This window comes from Amia ocellicauda, chromosome 7, assembly GCF_036373705.1.
Source record: "Amia ocellicauda isolate fAmiCal2 chromosome 7, fAmiCal2.hap1, whole genome shotgun sequence".
Taxonomy (NCBI): Eukaryota; Metazoa; Chordata; class Actinopteri; order Amiiformes; family Amiidae; genus Amia; species Amia ocellicauda.
In genome coordinates this window covers 44,814,112-44,832,441 of record NC_089856.1, presented here as the reverse complement: position 1 = coordinate 44,832,441, position 18,330 = coordinate 44,814,112, and the positions used below count along the sequence as shown (strand labels likewise).

At 40.0% G+C, this 18,330-nt stretch overlaps 1 protein-coding gene across 1 annotated transcript; it reads left to right on the top strand.

Moving 5' to 3' along the window:
- Positions 1 to 1,266: 1,266 nt before the first annotated feature.
- On the top strand, positions 1,267 to 18,028 carry LOC136753966 (extracellular matrix protein 2). The gene is made up of 9 exons (XM_066710345.1): positions 1,267 to 1,390; positions 3,031 to 3,125; positions 4,234 to 4,642; positions 5,087 to 5,202; positions 5,673 to 5,805; positions 6,242 to 6,399; positions 6,815 to 6,954; positions 15,417 to 15,743; positions 16,948 to 18,028. Exons 1-9 carry the CDS (start codon positions 1,267 to 1,269, stop codon positions 17,117 to 17,119), a joined length of 1,674 nt encoding a protein of 557 aa, XP_066566442.1. The 3' UTR covers positions 17,120 to 18,028.
- The last annotated feature ends 302 nt before the right edge of the window (positions 18,029 to 18,330 follow it).

The following is an 18,330-nucleotide window of genomic DNA, read 5'->3' as shown; positions in this document are numbered from 1 at the left end:
TACAGTCTGGGGTCTCCATTTATATTATTTATGTATATATATATATAATTATTATTACATTTAATAATTTGACATCTTTATCCAAGTAAAGGATAACATAAATAAAGGATCTACATTCTCAGTATGCAAGCAGATTAAATCCTTCCATCTACATTACTGTTTCTTGCTTTTTGGCTTCCTGTATAATACTTTAATGATGTTATATTATATTTTATGTTGTGTGTCCAATATGTAACCTGAGTACTGAGTAGGCCTGCTGTGTAAGCTGTTTTGGATAAAGTGATCTACTACTACTAGTAATAATTACTTATAAGGCTTTGAATGGGTACCATCTGAAATAGATGTAAATTCTATTATATTGTAATGTGTTGTGTCTCAAACTGTTCAAGCATTGATTTATGTTGTCACTTGAAATGGGGGTCTTTTCCCCTTGACAAGGCCAGGGACAGGAGAGGCTGCCGGCTTTGTAAAACTCCACAACTGCAGTGGGAACAGCCAAAATCAAAAGTCCTCTCTACACAGGAAGCTGGATTATCAATACACTGGATTATCATTTGAAGGCATCAATTTCCAATAAAGGCCAGTCTTCAATGGTCTCCAGGTGCCTTTGGCTGCTGGTTTAAGAGTCAGGAATGTTGTGACCTTACGCCAGCAGCAGCCAGGGCTACAGCGTGAGGTCCACAATGCGGCCTTTCATACCGCGGGGCGTCGAAGCCCGCGCTCTCCGGCCTTCCTAAAATATACATATCAAGTGAAGTGTGGCCAGACTGGGATGCTTCCAAAACTTTTTCAGTCTAGTTTTTCTGTTCTCTTCAGTTTCTTCCTCCTTGACGATATATTTACAGTTTTCTTCCTTTAGTAAGGGATGCTACCTTTTTGCGTGGGTGGAGGAAGAGGTAAATCTGCCTTCCCCCACTTTTTTATGGTTGTCATATTATGATATAGGTTTATCATGCCTCCAAACCCTCCTTGTTTGTTTGTTTAAAGGGGGGCTGAGATGGAAATGGAGGAAAATACGAAAAAAAAAACAGATATGAAAGAGGGGCTTTGTTGGAAATGGTTTCCTTTTTTTTTGCCCTGCCCCCACACTCTTCCTTCCTCCCACCCTCTCCTTCTCTCACCTTTTCTTCCTTGTGTGTGGATTGCAAGGGGGAATAATTTAAGAGCCAGTGCTGAGTCTGCCTGCTTTAGGAGTGGAGACACAGTCAGATGAGAGAGAGAGTGTGAAGTATGCCTGCGTTTCTGCTTTGCGTTTGCGTTGCCCTGATGTCCCAGGAGAGCTGGGCCCGGCCCGGGAAGACGCCGAGAATCTTACGCAACCCAGCACCGGCCGCCCTGGCCACGGCGCCACCAATCACCTTGCCTGGTCATGGCGGGCTCGACTTTTCTGGTAAGTGTCACATTCTTCCATAATTTCCATAACCTTGAATCAACTTTTCACCACACTGGACCAAAGCGCATGAGATTATTAGAAGCTGATTCCCTTCAGTGGCCCTTGTTGTTCGCAACTTTGTCTTTTGTTGATGAGCTCAGCAATGGTCATAGCAAGCCTGATAAATGCAGCTTGGATAACAGAAAACATTTGGAGCAATAGAGATCTCTGGCTCCAGGGAACTATTTGAGTGACCATGGTGGTTAGGTTGATAAGTGGCAAGTCTCACAAATTGTGCACTTATTAGCACACCCCTAAACAAAAAGGGGGTTGGAGATGCTGGGCAAACCAAATGGTTACACCCAGTTCAACTGAATGTGAATTTCTATAGTCTGCTGACACATAATATGTTTTGTTTTGGAATCTGCTCAGCTGCTGCATTCAGACAAAGTCATTCTGTTCATTTTTAACATTCTTAATACATTTGTTCCCCTACTGTTGATGTGCAATATTCAGATGGCTCTCTGGTTTCTTTACACTGTCCAATACAGAACGAAATAATACACACAGCCTGAAATTAAAGTCAGAAGGAATATACATTGGAATATTGGAAAATATCAAGATCTATTTAGGAAATGTATATTAAAATTAACTGAATGTGCTTTTAAATGTATGTAATGCACAGGTTCACATTAATTTATATTAATGGGTGTGTTTGTAATTAATAACTATCTCATATCTTGAAAATCTACTTGGATACATTTGGGGGCTTTTAAACAAAATATTGCAATATATTTACTAAAATGCTTTTCAGGGTGGGTTGCTTCATATTTATGTTCTAACTGTATAAGTCAATAACTCTTATTAACATGTATATGCAGTGCATCAGAGACCAGCTCAGACAGTCACATATAGCAAACAAAATAAACAAACTTCTGCCATTTTTAAATAAAGTGGTAAACAATGGGAGAAAACTTTAGACAATAGCAAAACAACTCTGGGAAAAGTAGGAAATGTACATGTCTGTAATGTTATTGTTTTACTTAACAGACAAACATTAAGCAAAGAACAGCTGGGGTGTGTAGTCATGTGAGCATGATGTATGAGGCAGATCTGCAGTATTTGGGTTACTGAATGTTCCTGAACTTCAGTTTATGAGGTAATCGGATATCTGTGAGGGCCTATTTGTGTTTGCTCCAATCAAGCATTGCCAGATTCAAGGTTCACTTCTGAGCTATGAGTGTAATATGTGTGTGTAATTATCTTGCAAGCTGGGACTGTCTCTGTAGCGCTGGGGTCACCACCTTGGTTTTGCAATTGGTCTCTAATGTCTTGACACCGTACTGTGAGGTTCCTGTTCAGAACAAGAACAGGATAAACAGAACTTTCCACACCCAGCTGTAAAAGCAAGAAATGCCACAATTTTGGCATTATGTTTGCAGATGTATTTGTATATTAAAAAGCCACCTCTAAAGTTAAGACAACAAAGGTCCTATTGCAGGGACAGCTGATATTGTTTAATATCTTCTATGAGGTTCAAATTGTGTGGTATTTCTTTAGTGGTTCAGATTTGCAGGGTTCATGTTTAGAAATCACTGAGTACTCCAGGCAGTTCCTAAAGCCACTAATTTAAACTTTTTTATATATATTTTTTACAGATAGCAGCTACTGTCTTGTGAACGGAATAACAATGTTCGAAGGAGCGGTGTGGGCCCCCGGACCCTGCTCTGTGTGTATCTGTGACCGAGGGAAAGTCAGCTGTGACAGAATCCCTTGCAGAACGACAGGTAGGCCTGCTTACCAGCCAGTTCTTACAGGATTCTCTGCAACAGGACGTCTTAAGTACCTAGTACTAAAAATCTACAGTCTCCCAGATTCCCCATCAATGGCTACATTGCCTTTTGACTTTCAGTCGTGCCAATTACTGTGCATTAATTAAGTGATCGATTTCAGTGGGTTTGAATTCCTACAGTAACAACATGAACTGCCTTACTGTTCAGGCTCTGCAGATGCCATGCAGAATGCTCTTAGAGTGCTTTTCAAGTGTCACTACAAAACCATATGAAATGAAGCCACACTAAACACATGCACATGGACAGAAGAAGAATGGAAAAAAATCCTTATATTTCTGATAGTATTTTATGCTTTTATTACATGTTTTTTAATGTATTTATTGTGGGAAGTAGGCCCTGTTCACAGCACATCAGACTGAAGTCTCTCCTAGAACCCAGAACTTTACTCAGGGCAGTACTGCAGGCCCATCTGGACAAAAACCTGATAGATCGGTGCCTTCCAGACCAGAGCTGAAAACATGTTGCTGCAGAACAATATTATGACGTTTAACAGGCTGAACATGTTTAACTATAAAATATATACAGTGAGGGAAAAAAGTATTTGATCCCCTGCTGATTTTGTACGTTTGCCCACTGACAAAGAAATGATCAGTCTATAATTTTAATGGTAGGTGTATTTTAACAGTGAGAGACAGAATAACAACAAAAAAATCCAGAAAAACGCATTTCAAAAAAGTTATAAATTGATTTGCATGTTAATGAGGGAAATAAGTATTTGATCCCCTATCAATCAGCAAGATTTCTGGCTCCCAGGTGTCTTTTATACAGGTAACGAGCTGAGATTAGGAGCACTCTCTTAAAATAGCTTAAAATAATTGTTTGAAATCATTAGATATACCACAACATACATTTTCAAGATTTCAGTTGATTTTTTGGTACAAAATCATATCTTTGCCTGTGGTAGGCAATGCTAATGATTAAATATATCCTACATTATCAGAGTGAGGATTGTATAAAGAAGATGAGACTAAATGGGTCAATTTAATCTCATTAATTATCTTTTGCCAGGTGGCTTCTGGGAAACAGGAATTTATTCCAGAAAAGAAACAGGATGTGGTGCAGAAGCCTGAAGGGAAAGGTGTGAAACCCACAAAGGAAAAAGTAGGTGGCGGGGGAGGGGGTAGCGTGACAGACCTAAAAAAAAGTCCAGTGCGGCCAACTGTCACCAAGGCACCCTATGTTAGAAGCAGGCACCAACTCATCACCTTTGACGATTTTGACGACAACATCGATAGCCATGATCTGGAAGATTTATTCTTAGGACGCCCCTTCCCTGGAGATCGCCTGCATCCCAATATCATGGAGTCTCTCCCCATCGGCTGCCTGCTGTCAGAGTCCGCCATCGCTTGTGGCAACTCCAGGATGAGACACGTGCCCATTCTGACTGACCTGGGCATCACGACACTGTATCTGGCAGGTAAGATGGGCATGCTAGGGCTGCCTTTAGTGTACGGGAATCTGGAGTATTTTCACAATTCTGAGTACTCCAGACAACAGCGGAGGAGAGATGGCATCACCATTGATCTGGAGCTTAATACACCCACAGATAAGAGCAGCTCAGTATTAACAATTCCAAGTTTAGGAGGCATCTGTCCAATTTAACAGGGTGATTACAACATTTCTGTCCAGTCAATAGCTCAGTATTATATCATTTGTTGCCAGCATAAGGAGGTGATGAAGGACTCTTCCGGAATGTCTGAGTGAACTTGCATATAATCGTTCTCTTTTAGAAACCTTTCCACTGGAGCTTTTTTTTCATTAATATTTGTTCATATTCTCAAATCAGAATACACGTTCTAACAACAATCATGTGATAAGGGTATGCAATCATTTTTTCTGTGATCGTTCTTCTTTCTGACAGAGAATGAAATTGCCAAAATCCCTCCGCGGACATTTGCAGGACTGCCCAACCTGGAGTGGCTGGACCTCAGCAAGAACCGTCTGGACGATTCCTCTCTGTACCCTGACATATTCCGGGTGAGTCTACACACCATAACCCTGTTATTTGAATATATTATAGAAAGTGACATTTAGACGTACAGACATTTAAAAGCTCTTGTGAGAGTTCTTTGAGATCTCAATTGGAATTAGGAAAACACCCACTGCACTGGACATAACTTACATCCAGAGCTGAAAGTGGCTGAATTGATTTAGTGCTAGAGCAAACTGTGGCTTGACTTCTAAGACCACAATTAGAAAAAAATAATGGAAAGAAAAAGCTATTTATTAGTTTGTTACACAAAATGTTAAACAATTATTTAAATAAAATCACACCTGCTAGCACCTGTAGATTTGAGAATAATCAGTGAAGTAGTTTAGTAAAGCTGATTTATCAGTCATTGTCCTCACTGTGTGATGGTTGTTGATTTGGGACCCTACTGCCATGAAGTTGCAATATGGAGTATACACCCAGTCCTAATGTTCTCCTCTATGTTTGCTCAATTCAGAACCTCACCAAGCTGAAGAGGCTAAACCTGGATGGGAATCACATAACCAAGATCCCACCGCTGCCACCATCACTGGAGGAGCTCAAGATGAATGACAATAAGATTAGTGGCTTGACTCCACAAAGCTTCAAAGGTATGTCACTTGACAGCATTAGTACAATGACTACAATGAAATATCCATATATCATAATCTATATATCCAAATATATTTTATATTAGAGACTTTGCAATGCAGGGAGAGGTCACAGAAACGATCAGTCTGATTTGGTCTAGTTATCAAAAGGTATTTATTATGCATTTTCAGTTTATGGTCTGGACTAATTAAAAACTGTGTACTTCCTGTAAATAGAAAGTTCCCAGCAGTGCTTTATTTTAATTTCAGAATATGTTTTCTACTAATTAAAATACAACAGGGTACAAGTTTTGTACTGCTCTTGCTAAACCTAGCTGGGTAAAGAATAAAATATCAGCTTATTATCTTTTTTTAAACCAAATACTTGTCTATGTGTGTATATCTGCATTGTTGGTAATATGCGTTGATTCTCCTCTTGCGTGCTGGTATTTTGCAGGTCTCTTTAAGCTACTGACATTGGAGCTGGAGGGAAATGGTTTTCATGACGGCAATGTATCTCCACTGGCTTTCCGGCCACTAAAGAAGCTTATCTACCTGAGACTCGATGAGAACAAGTTCAGAGCGATCCCTTCAGGGCTCCCTGCCTCACTACAGGTCGGTTATCCTGTGTGAGACACTGCTATTGTAGCTTTGAACAACGTCTTTTCCCAGATTGCATCTGTAAACTCCCAATTTGTGAATGGGTATCCATATTAGCTGCTGTGAATAAAGTCATCTGCCAGTAAATTAATAATAATATAGGAGGTGAATTGAATGAGTTGCACAGTCAAACACTATTCCTCTTAATGGAGGATGATCATTTTAAACACCATTATGGTCAATAGGAGAATAAATTAGATCAGTGCTCAAGCATATTTGGGGGCACAGCACTCTTCAAGGATTGTTTATCCAAAAGAAAATAATAGCCTTTACACTAAAGTGTTTTCCATATGTTGTTCACTTAATATGACACACACAGGCCACTTGTGGATGATTTAAAGGCCTATTCTTTAATATGTTTCATGTCTAGGAGCTACACATGGATGAAAATCACATTGAGGAGATCCATGAAGGCGTTTTGAACAAGACCGTCAACCTGAAGGTTCTGGATTTGAGCAACAATCGCATTCAAGAGAACCGCATCGCCCCACGGGCCTGGATCCACCTGCAGTGAGTGCCTCGGCCTTCCATCACAGAACCGGAAACCACACCACACACATACGATGCTTTTGTTCACTTTGAAGGCCCTGTGTGGCCTAGCACTGTCCTTTTGGGTTGAACTTATACAGCACTATGCTCCTAATCAAGCATTACATTCTGTTAATGCACACTGACTCTGTGTACCCCAGTATTGTAATATAATGTAATGTACATTTACAAGTTGCCCTAGACATCTGCTAATAAATAATAATAATCCCCCCAATATTGAAAGTGATGCGGCAAAATAATAATAATAATAATAATAATAATAATAATAATAATAATAATAACAGACACACACAGTAAGAGAAACACACACAAATATTGACAGTCTTGAACATAAAAAAGTTTGAGAGAAAATGTAAAACCATGTACATTACAACCCTTTTTTTCATTTTTCTCTTGCCCTCGGTTTTTTGTTTCCATATGAAATTAACTCCCTCCAAATTTCCTTTCATGTACTGTCTGAAACAGTTATAGGGTAGTGTCAATTGAGACAAAGTGAGACAAAGACAAAGTGAGAAAATATTTGTTTAATTTTGGTATTATAAAGTACTGTACTTCCAACCCAATTGAGCACAGATATTAGTGTATATATATATATATATATATAGCTGATTGTCTTGAACTGTTGGAACTAATGACTCGAAGTGAGTCGAGCCAGATAGGTGACTTGACTCGACAAATTCACTGACTCACTGACAAATATTTATTAAGTGCAAATCATAATAGCTGCCTAATTGTGATATCATAGTTAAGCACAAGGGGGAGCCACTTACTTAAAAAACATCTTCAATCTCATGCTGGTCTGAAGTTTGCTGCACTCTGAGCAAAGCAGCTGTCTAGTGATTCAGCTTTGACAAATGGCATTATAGTTTAATGGTTTCTATCCCAGGCCCTGGAGCATCCTAATACAATAATTTGTAAAGCTCACCCTAAAATCATGTATTTATTTATGAAGGACTTGAAATAATTTGATTCTGATCGATTAAGTTGGTGTTTTGGTAAATTCAGAACTTTAGAGATCATTTGGAACAGCTGGTCCACCTTTAGACCTCACAACAAGTGACAGTGCCTGATTATTTGTTTCAATAATTAGCATGTGCTCTCAATCTATTTCCGTGGTTCTGAGGAATCTGAGACGTGCGTAGGCGCAGTACACAGGTCGTCTGTTCCAGGTATTTTCAAAGTCTAGAAGGTACTTTATTGTCAGATATAGGAGACTGCCAACTGTAGATTACAGGAATATTTTGTTTGGATTTCTTTTATATATTTCCTGCAATGGTAATGATGCATAAACTAAACTTACCCTCGATGGCTTTTTACATTTAATTTAGTATTTGTTATGAGAAAGCTTTGAACCATGGGGATTTTGATATATATAACTCCCCACTTCTTCATACTATTGCAATATTTAGACTTTTTGTTTAACTAAAATGCAAGATTCTTTCCTTAATTTTTTCTAATATGCTGAACAGGATTTTTCTTTTCTCCCCCATTAATGTCTTTAACCTCTGCTGAAAGAAAGGTTTTCTCCTTCCCCTTGTTTTGAGTTTGTTAACATGTTTACATTTGAAGGAACTCACACACAGTTCAGTCCTCCAATTCCCTCAAGGATATTACATTTCCCTGTGTTGAAGTTTAGGTAAACATATCGGTTACTGGATGATCATGCATGTTCTTCATAGTCCAGGACTGTTTCATATTTCGCCAGTAGCTGATGTGACGATTGCAGTAGTTCACTGTCTCTTGGGCCTGTTTAATTTAGGATTATTTATGAAGCTGTAGTTCTGGTTGATAACCAGGTCACGAGGTTGATGCCATTTGCTCTCGAATGTTTTCCTGGACCTAAGCTACAGTGGTATTCCAACACATGTGAAATTCCTAGCTTGCATAGATTTGCATAGAGGCTGGAGAACTTGTGGCATTTTAAAGTTCTGCAATAAGGCTTCTCCAGCAAAGAGGATACAGAGAACTGAGCAGCTATAGGAGACCGCACAGTGGAGTAGCTTTGACCATACTGTTTTATTTTAATTTCCTTTGGATGACAGAAACTGCTCTTTTGCACTGACTTGGCTGCGCTGGACTCAGGGAACAGAACAATTAGACGGCTCTAGTTACATACTGTCTCTGTCCAGCTCTGTCATGCGCTGCCAGTATAAACGATCTCCTTGGATCCCAAGGGCAGGGACAGGCCCACCACAGTCATGGCACACAATCTATCTGAATCTAAAGTGTCATTTTATTCCAAAGTGTGCCACAGCACCACTCAGTAAGCTTGCACAGTCATTTCACAGAAAACCTGGTGGATATTGCAGTTTTGACTGGCTGTGGAGTGGCACACTTTGAAAGCTGAAGATTTGTAGTTGCTACTATATAAAGAAGAATATGCTTATGTATGTGTTCAGGACAAGCAAATGCATTGCAAAGGCCTGAAAAGCAAAATGAAAATTCTCGTTGGCAAAATTATCTTAAACTCAGATGAATATGTTTGGCTAGACAGGAGTGGCTTGATTCCCTCTCCCGATTTATAGAGTTGATTTTGCATGGTGCTTTTATTTAGTTTAGTTTTTTTTCCCCATGGGTCCCAGCAGTCAGTTTTTATTCAGCAAGATCCACTCTTATGTTAGCATTCCTTCTAGGTGTAAAACAGTGGTGGGTTTTCAGGGCTGTGTATTTCGGGTGCTGGCTCTGCAGACCTCGGCTTGATTTCTCCAGGTGAGCGAAGGCGAGTGTGACTAGAGAAGGTGTAGGATGAGATCCCAGTCACTTGCGGGTCTTTGATTTAATTCAGCGGACAAGAAATGTGAGCTGAAGTGAAATACAATTCAGATGCTGCTTTGTGAGTGGAGAATACATCTGAATGATGGCAAACCACAGGAGCCAGCTCAATCACAGTGACATATTCTGCGTTTGCTCTAGTAGTTTCCAAGCTGGGAGAAGGAACTGCAGGAAAGTGGTTTATGGGATTGTTGTCCAAGTCATGTAGATTAAATTAATAGGCTTTAATTTTTCCAAACATAATGCTGTTTTTGGGATATTAAGATCGGAGATGGCAACCGTAAGACTGGCCTTTTCTCATGCTAGACCCGTGTTTGATGTTATGTGTGTGGGAGAAAATACAATTTGCTGTTCGATAGAATAACCAACAACGTTGAGCAGGAAATCAAATTTTTAAACTGCTTTAATTATCTGTCTTTTATATTTTATTATGTTTTCTATGATTTTTTTTTCATTTTGGCAATGTATCTAATGAATGTGTATTTGTTATTTGTGTTTTTTCCATGTTTTATATTTCAGTTATTCCTTTTGTGTCACAGTCTTTTTCTCTCTCTCTTCATTGTTTGTCACTTTACGTGTTTTAAATGCTTTAGGACACTTTACTGCCAGAGACACTCTATTAATGAAACTCTAAAAACGTATTCAATATTTAAATAAACACCAACGATATGTTCCGCTATTACAGCTATTCTCAGCAGTGTTAGGGGTTTAAATCAAATGATTCCAAAAGTGCTATCCAGTTTCCTTCCTTTCCCTATTAAATGAATTATGTTCTTCTTAAACTGTGATTGGCAAGCTACTGCAGACTTTTTAATGGCCTCATTTTGGGCCACATTGGTTTTGTATTCCCTGCGAACCATGTCCAAAGCAGCGTAAATCACATATGGACTTCATTCACTGGCCCTTAGTGGGGTAAAATAGCCCAAACATTGAGCAATAAGATGCATATTGTCTGAATAGAACTATTGTGTGAGATTAAGCAATATTTCAGACTGTTTATTTATTATGATTATTATCAGTAGTAGTAGTAGTAACCGTAGTATTAGTAGTCAAAATTTAAGGTCAATAATCAGAACAGACTTTGCAGTACAGAGATGTCCAAACTACTGGTTTCTACTGATAATGTAGACCAGTGAAATGATCACAAGAGTGGATGTTGCCAGAAACAAATTTCCCGACTTATTTTCCAACTTTATTAATGTAACATTGTATTTGTTATGTTAAGTGCTAAGCTGGGGTCACAAGTGCCACATCTGAAATGGGCCAAACTAGAGTGAACTGAGCCCTAGATCAGATCAAATCAAATCTTTCACCTACCAACGAATCGCAAATTACAAACTTGTACCCAGACGTAGATTAATATATTTTCAGAAGCCACTTTCTACTATTTATAAACAGGATCTCAATAGGGGACCAGCTTGTAATTTGTGATTTGTAGGAGGGGCACACTTTTGATTTGGTCTAGGCCTAATTGTTGAAATGACTGTTGCATAATAAAATGTAATTCGCCTTTTTCACTATGGAAGTGCTGCAACTGTGACTCTGGCTTTCTGTGGTTCGATAGCACTACAGCCACTCGGGCATATTGAGCCACTAGATCTGTAGATTCTGTCGATCAAAACAAAACATATTTATAGTGTCAGCCTTTACAGTCAGAAAAATGCCATTTGTCTGCTGTCGCTATTTATGTACAGTATACAGTATTTATATTCAATTCAATGCAATATACATGCCTATCCCCTTATTCCTCATGTTATTCACAATGTTAGATTTAGTTGTTCTGTTCCCTTGACTATTGTAAGTCCATCCCATCATAGCCTACGTTACAGTTTTATTAAAGGAAATGCCAGCGGATTATGCCTGTTTGGGAACTAGCCCTGTGGTACTGAAAAAAAGCCCGTCCCCCCCGGAGCTCTAATTCCTGCATGCATTTGCTTTTAATTAGATATCGCCTTGGTGGGGATGAGGAGATGAGTGGGGGGGGGTGGGGCACGGGGTTGCAGTGGTGAGGAGGGATGCATTTTTCAGGCCAGCATTCATGGCTCAACTCCAAACCACACTCGTCTCTACCTCGACCCATTTCATTGATTGCAGCCACAAAGACCGCTGTTGCCCCCGCCCCCCCCTCCAGCCCCGGCCCCTAGGAGCTCTACAGTATGTGAAATATGCACAGCAACTCGGAGAGCGTAGCTTTATTGGCAGCCATGCTTGAGGGAACGGCAAACAGGGGTCACTCATATAACTTGCTTGCTCCTTCCTAATTCACTGCCATTTCCCTATCAACAGCAATTACACCTTGCAGGCTAAGCCATGCTGTGCTCAGACCATAGTATGAGAGGGACCAAGCCGAACAGCCAGACTAATATGTGGTCTGGTCAGACAGAATTAAATGAACAGAAAAGACCATGGGATGTCCTCATTCAGGTATTCAAAACCCCACATGAGTCCACCCAGGAGACCTCTTCAAGATCAAGTAGAAATTAAGTTTAGGGACATCTAGGATAGAAAGTAGGAGATGCATCTTTACACCAATGGTTGTGGGGGTCTGGAACCAATCCCCCAGCCACCTTGTTAATGCTGAGTGCTTAGATGGTGAGAGAAAAAAGAGCAAGATGATCTAGGGAACTCTATGGGATTCTTAAAAAAACAAATATAATTATCTGTAACCTTTCTATGTTCTTGTGAAAGTTAGTTAGCAGCCCAGGATCCTTTCAGAAACAGTTGGGCGCTATTCTTGGATCAGTCAGATTCCAGTGATCAAGTGCATTTCAGTCATCCTCTCTGGTCTTAACTCTAGTGGTACAGAAAATGAAAGCCCCTCTCTCTCTACGGAGAAATGACAGCAGTCCAGAAGGGGAAAAAGTCTCGCTGTGAGCCTCCTGGGCAGTTCTTTTTCTCAGCTCTAACCCGGACATAGTTTAGTTTTATAACAGGTTACATAAAAATTTTCTCCATCAACCCTCAGGGACAACCATACTGTACTAGAATACGAAAACCCCCCATACAGGCCTGCACTCTTCCTCTGTGCTGTAATGGGAACACAGTTTATGTAATTTAGCTTAGCTACAACATTTAAAAAAAAAGTCCAGATTTTATTCAAGGACTGGCATTTGTTTATTTTACGGTTTAACTTATACAATACCAAAGACCAATGTAGAGCAATAAATAAATAATAATTTTTTTTTTTAAGAATCAAATTATATATTTTTCCTAATTGTCCCCAGATCACAGAGCAAACTTGGATAACAATATGCTTGCCTGGGGAATCAAATAATGTATCCCCAGTGGTTGAGCATTTGAGTATTGAAAATCGAAAACTGGCAGCGTGGTTGGCGTTTGGTTGGCAGGCTTGTGGTGTCTGGATGTACCTGCTGCTGTTTTGCATTAGCTTTGAATGGCTTGCAAACCATTACTAATCGCTGCTGGCATCTGATTGACAATACAGTGCCAGTAACATCTGACCATGACAACTGCTTGATAGTGCTCTGACAAGGAACTGGCCTTTTTATTGCTGGATTCTCGCAAGATTGTCGCATCTTGATCGAATTTATACGCCCCCTGTCTCTTTGGATCCCATTCCAGTGTTGCAATAAAGTGTTTTTTCTTTTGTGCCCTTAAGAAAACATACACCAACATGTTTCTCACTGGCCCCAGTCCAAGTCGCGATCAGTCTTGTTTATGTTATCACCAAGCATGATCAAAACATGTTGGATAAACTTCATTCGGGGTGGTTTGGTAATGATGGGTCATGTTCTGGCAACTGGTAATTAGAAGAACCCATTTATTTCCCTTAATTCATAGAGAAAAATGACAGAAGTAAAAAAGAAAGGAAATAAAAGGCATCGACTGGATGAAGTGGAAGTCGAATTAGATATGAAATTAATATTTGCGTTTATGTGTAGGCATATGGAATTTTCTTTGCTGCACGATAGTTAGATGAAGCTGTGATGAACTCTTAATATCAAGATCAGAAAGGCATATATTTGCGACTCCTGAGTGGCTCAGAGCTGAAGTTGAGCTCTTTAGTCCAGATAGCACAGGTTCCAGACTTGGGGTTTATTGTTTTGAGTCGGCCTAGATTTCCTCAACATGTCATACAAGAGTATTCCTCTCTAGTTGACCAGGTGTGTGTCAGCTTGTTATCAAGGAGACCTGCATCAGACCTTCCCAGCATGCTGTAGCTCTGCTGTTTATGCTCTGGTTTGCATTTCTGCTTACATTTGATTCAAACCAGAAACCAAGACCTGAACGAAAGTATGTGCTTCTTTGTGGAAAACATGATTTAGCATTAGAAGGTGCTACAATCTTTTAAAACATTCTCAGTAGCGTTGATTGCTAGTGGTATAAGTAGATGCTTTACAGGTTAATCACCTCAGTCAACATCACTGAATAGAGCTTTACAAAGCAGTCCAGAACTTGTATTGACGCTGGCTGAAATTTCCTGAGATTAGTGCCTGAACTTGAACTCCCCTTTATTAGGCTACCATTGAAACATGCACAGTCAAGCACATGGTAAGAATGTCACAATGGATTTGGACTGGACTGGTTGCCCTGCAAAATGAGAAGCACTGATCATTATACATAAAAAAATAAAGAAGGCATACTGTGTTGGTTATTGGGGGGAAGTAAAAGTGAGAAGCTTTCTTTTAACTGTATATTATAGCCTTTCCAACACCTACTGTCCTTAATTTCAGCATCCTCCTGCTGTTCTTTGATCAAAGATCCTCACAGTGAGAAAAGCAATAAAGCTGGACCATCTGTTTGCCCATGGCCTTGTGAAGCCTGGGAGGATGTTATAAGTATTCTAGGGGCTGTGGTGCCTTTAACTAGGTCAACACGGTGGGGGCCTGGTCTCGTATAAGGAAAGCTTAGGGATGTTTTCTATCATGTATATGAATTAGAAACGGATATATGTCAGTAAATAATGCATATCAACCAATTATTTTTTTAAAAGGAGTTTAATTATGAAATTAGAAAATGTAGCAGATGACACGGACATTGAAAAAGGGGAAAGTACTTGATTGTTATCTTTTATATTCCATCCCACAAAATCATCATTTTGTAAGTGTTTGATTGGTCAATGAAGAACATGGAGCTAGATGTGAACTAGAACAAAAAGCTCTTAAAGATTCTCATAATTTTTTGTGATAATTTTTTTCTCTCTTAAAAATGGGTTGGTCCCTAGAATGGAGATCAAAAATCATCTCCTTCATTTGAACTGTAGTGTTAGTGTTTGTCTGTCACTTTGCACTCGGTTGCTTTACAGTTTGGGTTCTTTTGAGCATGTTCCTGCAGTGATGCTCACCCCTGCCTCGGCTCTTGTGGATCCTTTGTTCTCGAGTGTCTGAGACCACAATGTGAACACTGCTCAGACATAGACAATCAGTTTTTGAAATTGAACAAGAAGACAAGGGAGGGAAACAGAATGCAATACAAAAGCCATTCTCTGTAGTGTCTTATCACCATGTCATCTCAGGAGGCATCAAAGCAAACAGCAGATGCAGAGGCCCAAGTGAGGAATGAACAGCTCATATAAAGACATTCCCAAGCTTCAGCAGACCTGTATGATCCGGAAAGATGAAGTGTATAGCACCTTCTCTGACCGCTATGTTTTTTTTTTCTTTCACTCATTATCTACTACTGTGTTACAGGCAACTGGAATCCATCGACCTGTCCTACAACAGGCTCGTGCACGTGCCCTCCTTCCTGCCCATGGGCTTAAGACAGCTCATCCTGCACCACAACCAGATCGAGAGGATCCCGGGCTACGTTTTCGCCCATTTGCGACCCGGCCTGGAATTCCTGCACCTGTCCCACAACCACCTACGGGACGATGGGATCCACGGAGTCTCCTTCCTGGGCCTCTACCGCTCCCTGACAGAACTGCTGCTGGACAACAACCACTTACGTGCCATTCCCCGTGGGCTCCTCAACCTCAGATTCCTGCAGGTCCTCCGTCTCAACGACAACCACATCAGGTATGGTCTATAGCCGACCTCCAGCCTAGTTTTAATCTCCTCTGGCTTGTTTTGTGCTAATGGGCGGTGAATTACAGCACTGTAGTTACTGCACAAAACAACATATTTTGAAAGACTTGCTGTTGATTGCTGATCTTCTTGAGTGAATTTCCAGTCACTTGCACTTGATAGACAGATGGATACATGGATAGAAGGACAGAGGAAGAGATAGATACAATGTCTTCAGCTAAAGAGTGTGGGAGAGGGTCCTGGGCTCTGACTGTACTATGCATCGTACTCAAACCCAACCATACACACACACACACACATACACACACACACACACACACACATTCTCCCGTCCCCTCCAACTGCCCTGAGCGAGGTACGGCACAAATGAAATGGCTTGGAAATAATCAGGGTTTAATTTTCATCGGCACGGAAAGGCTTGGCCAGGCTCGCCCCTGTCACATCTACTCACATACAAGAAGACTGAATAAAAGAATAGGAAATAAGAAGTCTGGGATCTAATAAGCTGAGATACCAGCCATAAGTGGCAGCCGCGTTTGAAGAAGTTCGAACAAGAAAAGAGACGGAACTCTGACTCTTTTCCTAAACGGTTACAGATCGTAACAGAGATTTGTTTTTTTCAAATTGTGCTCCCTTTCCCAAACGGTTTGATTTAACACATGCACATGATGACAGTTTTTAGGGTTATACGGTTATCATGTTTGGATTTTGATTGGTATGTTCTGCAACCTCCGCCAGATACGCCAATCATTAATAATAACAATAATACATATTTTCTCCTTCATGCCCATCCAATTCGGAATATATATATAATTTATATTACATCAATGGTACTGTAATGTACTGTGATTGGATTACATAAGCTGCACAATAATGTTTTTTTAATTATGCCTTTTTTGATCAGGTGTGTATTGATGATATCTAGACAGATAGGTAGACAATCATATTGTGTCATAACACAGCTGGATATGTCTTTTAACCAGTCGTGTGCATTAGTACAACAGTACGATCATCAACCTAAACCTTTCATCTTTAAAAATAACCCCCATGAGGATATCTCCAGCTCATCTTCCAAAATGAAGATTAAACAAAAACCAAAATTAATCTCTTTGTTGTTTCACAAACCGATCTCCAACTAAATCTTTCCCTCCTGGACATCCTGTTGGTTGACTCCATTTGAAACTGTCTCCCACAGGTATGTGCCTCTCAACTCCATCTGTGACACCCGAGTCATGGAGGATTCCCCCCTTATCTCTATCCATCTGGAGAACAACCTGATCGACCGCCGCCTCATCCCACCCACTGCCTTCTCCTGCATCAGATCCTACCACAGCATCATCCTGCGTCCTCAAAGCTATGAGGAATAGATCTTGCATCTCCCCCCCTTTCATCCATCCACCTCCCTCTCTCCCTCTGTCCCTGTCCTTCCGTCTTACACTGCAGTCTCAGAGGAGGCATGACTTGGAGACACGTCTCATTTGTCTCCTGAAAACATCAGACACACCCCATCTGCCCCCATCTCCGCCCCCTACTTTGGTTATATTTGCTTTCTAACCGTTAATTTCAAAATTCTCCATTCTCGCCTCCTCTAAAGAAAGTCAGTGCTTAACACAGGAATAAGACAGGATATCTGTCATATTTTAAACTAATTTTCATTTCAGGTTTTACAGATAAAGACCGTCTTTTTCTCTCACAAATACACACAACCTTGTTTCTTGTTCCTGAGTCAGCTACAGCAGGATATGCTATTGCTTTTCTTTTTTTCCATTTCCTTTAAAAGAAAAATGTTATTATTTCCCCTCTATATTTAATTAATTGCCTGTCTGCTCCGTGTCTGCAGTTTTGTGTGTTTTTGTGTAATCCTCTCCACCCAGTCGTGTTTGTTCAGGGTGATTCTGTTTGCCGTTTGTCTTGATTCAACAGACCTACGCATTCCACTTCAAAGTGAAAGCCAAGCATGGGTTGTTGGGAGACAGATTAGTAAAGCACTTTCTGAAGACAAACCGAATTCAGGTTTATTTTGGTAAACTTACTGTAGGTTTTTTACATAATATTTGTAATATTTATAGTTAAATGTGTTTATAGTTTTCTATGAGTTCAGTTTGCCTTGTCTGTGATTTATTACACTGTACCACGAGTAATCCATCAGTACTATAGTAAACAAGCCCTGGAAGCATGTATTATTGTACATCACAGAATTCAGTGTTTTTGTCACCCTTATGATGCCATCAACTGTCATTGATCCTTCCCCTGTCTAATAAAGTTGGCTATTAAAAATGAAAGGTGAGAGTGTATTCAGAAGGTCAGATGGATTTTATTTAATCTATCTCTTGACTACTCGAGATGAATGATGTTTAAAGTGGTCTGTATTAGCAGACCCAATCCAGAGATCGATTCTATATTTTGTATGCAGTTCCTTAATGAAAATATACCATAGTAAATATAGGAATTTGTATGTTTTTCCATAGTTTCACCATGGTTAAACATTTACTTTACATGTACTTAATTTCACAGAGTATAGTACACTGCACCACTCCATGTCTTACTTTACATGTTGAATTACAGTAGTCACTGGGAA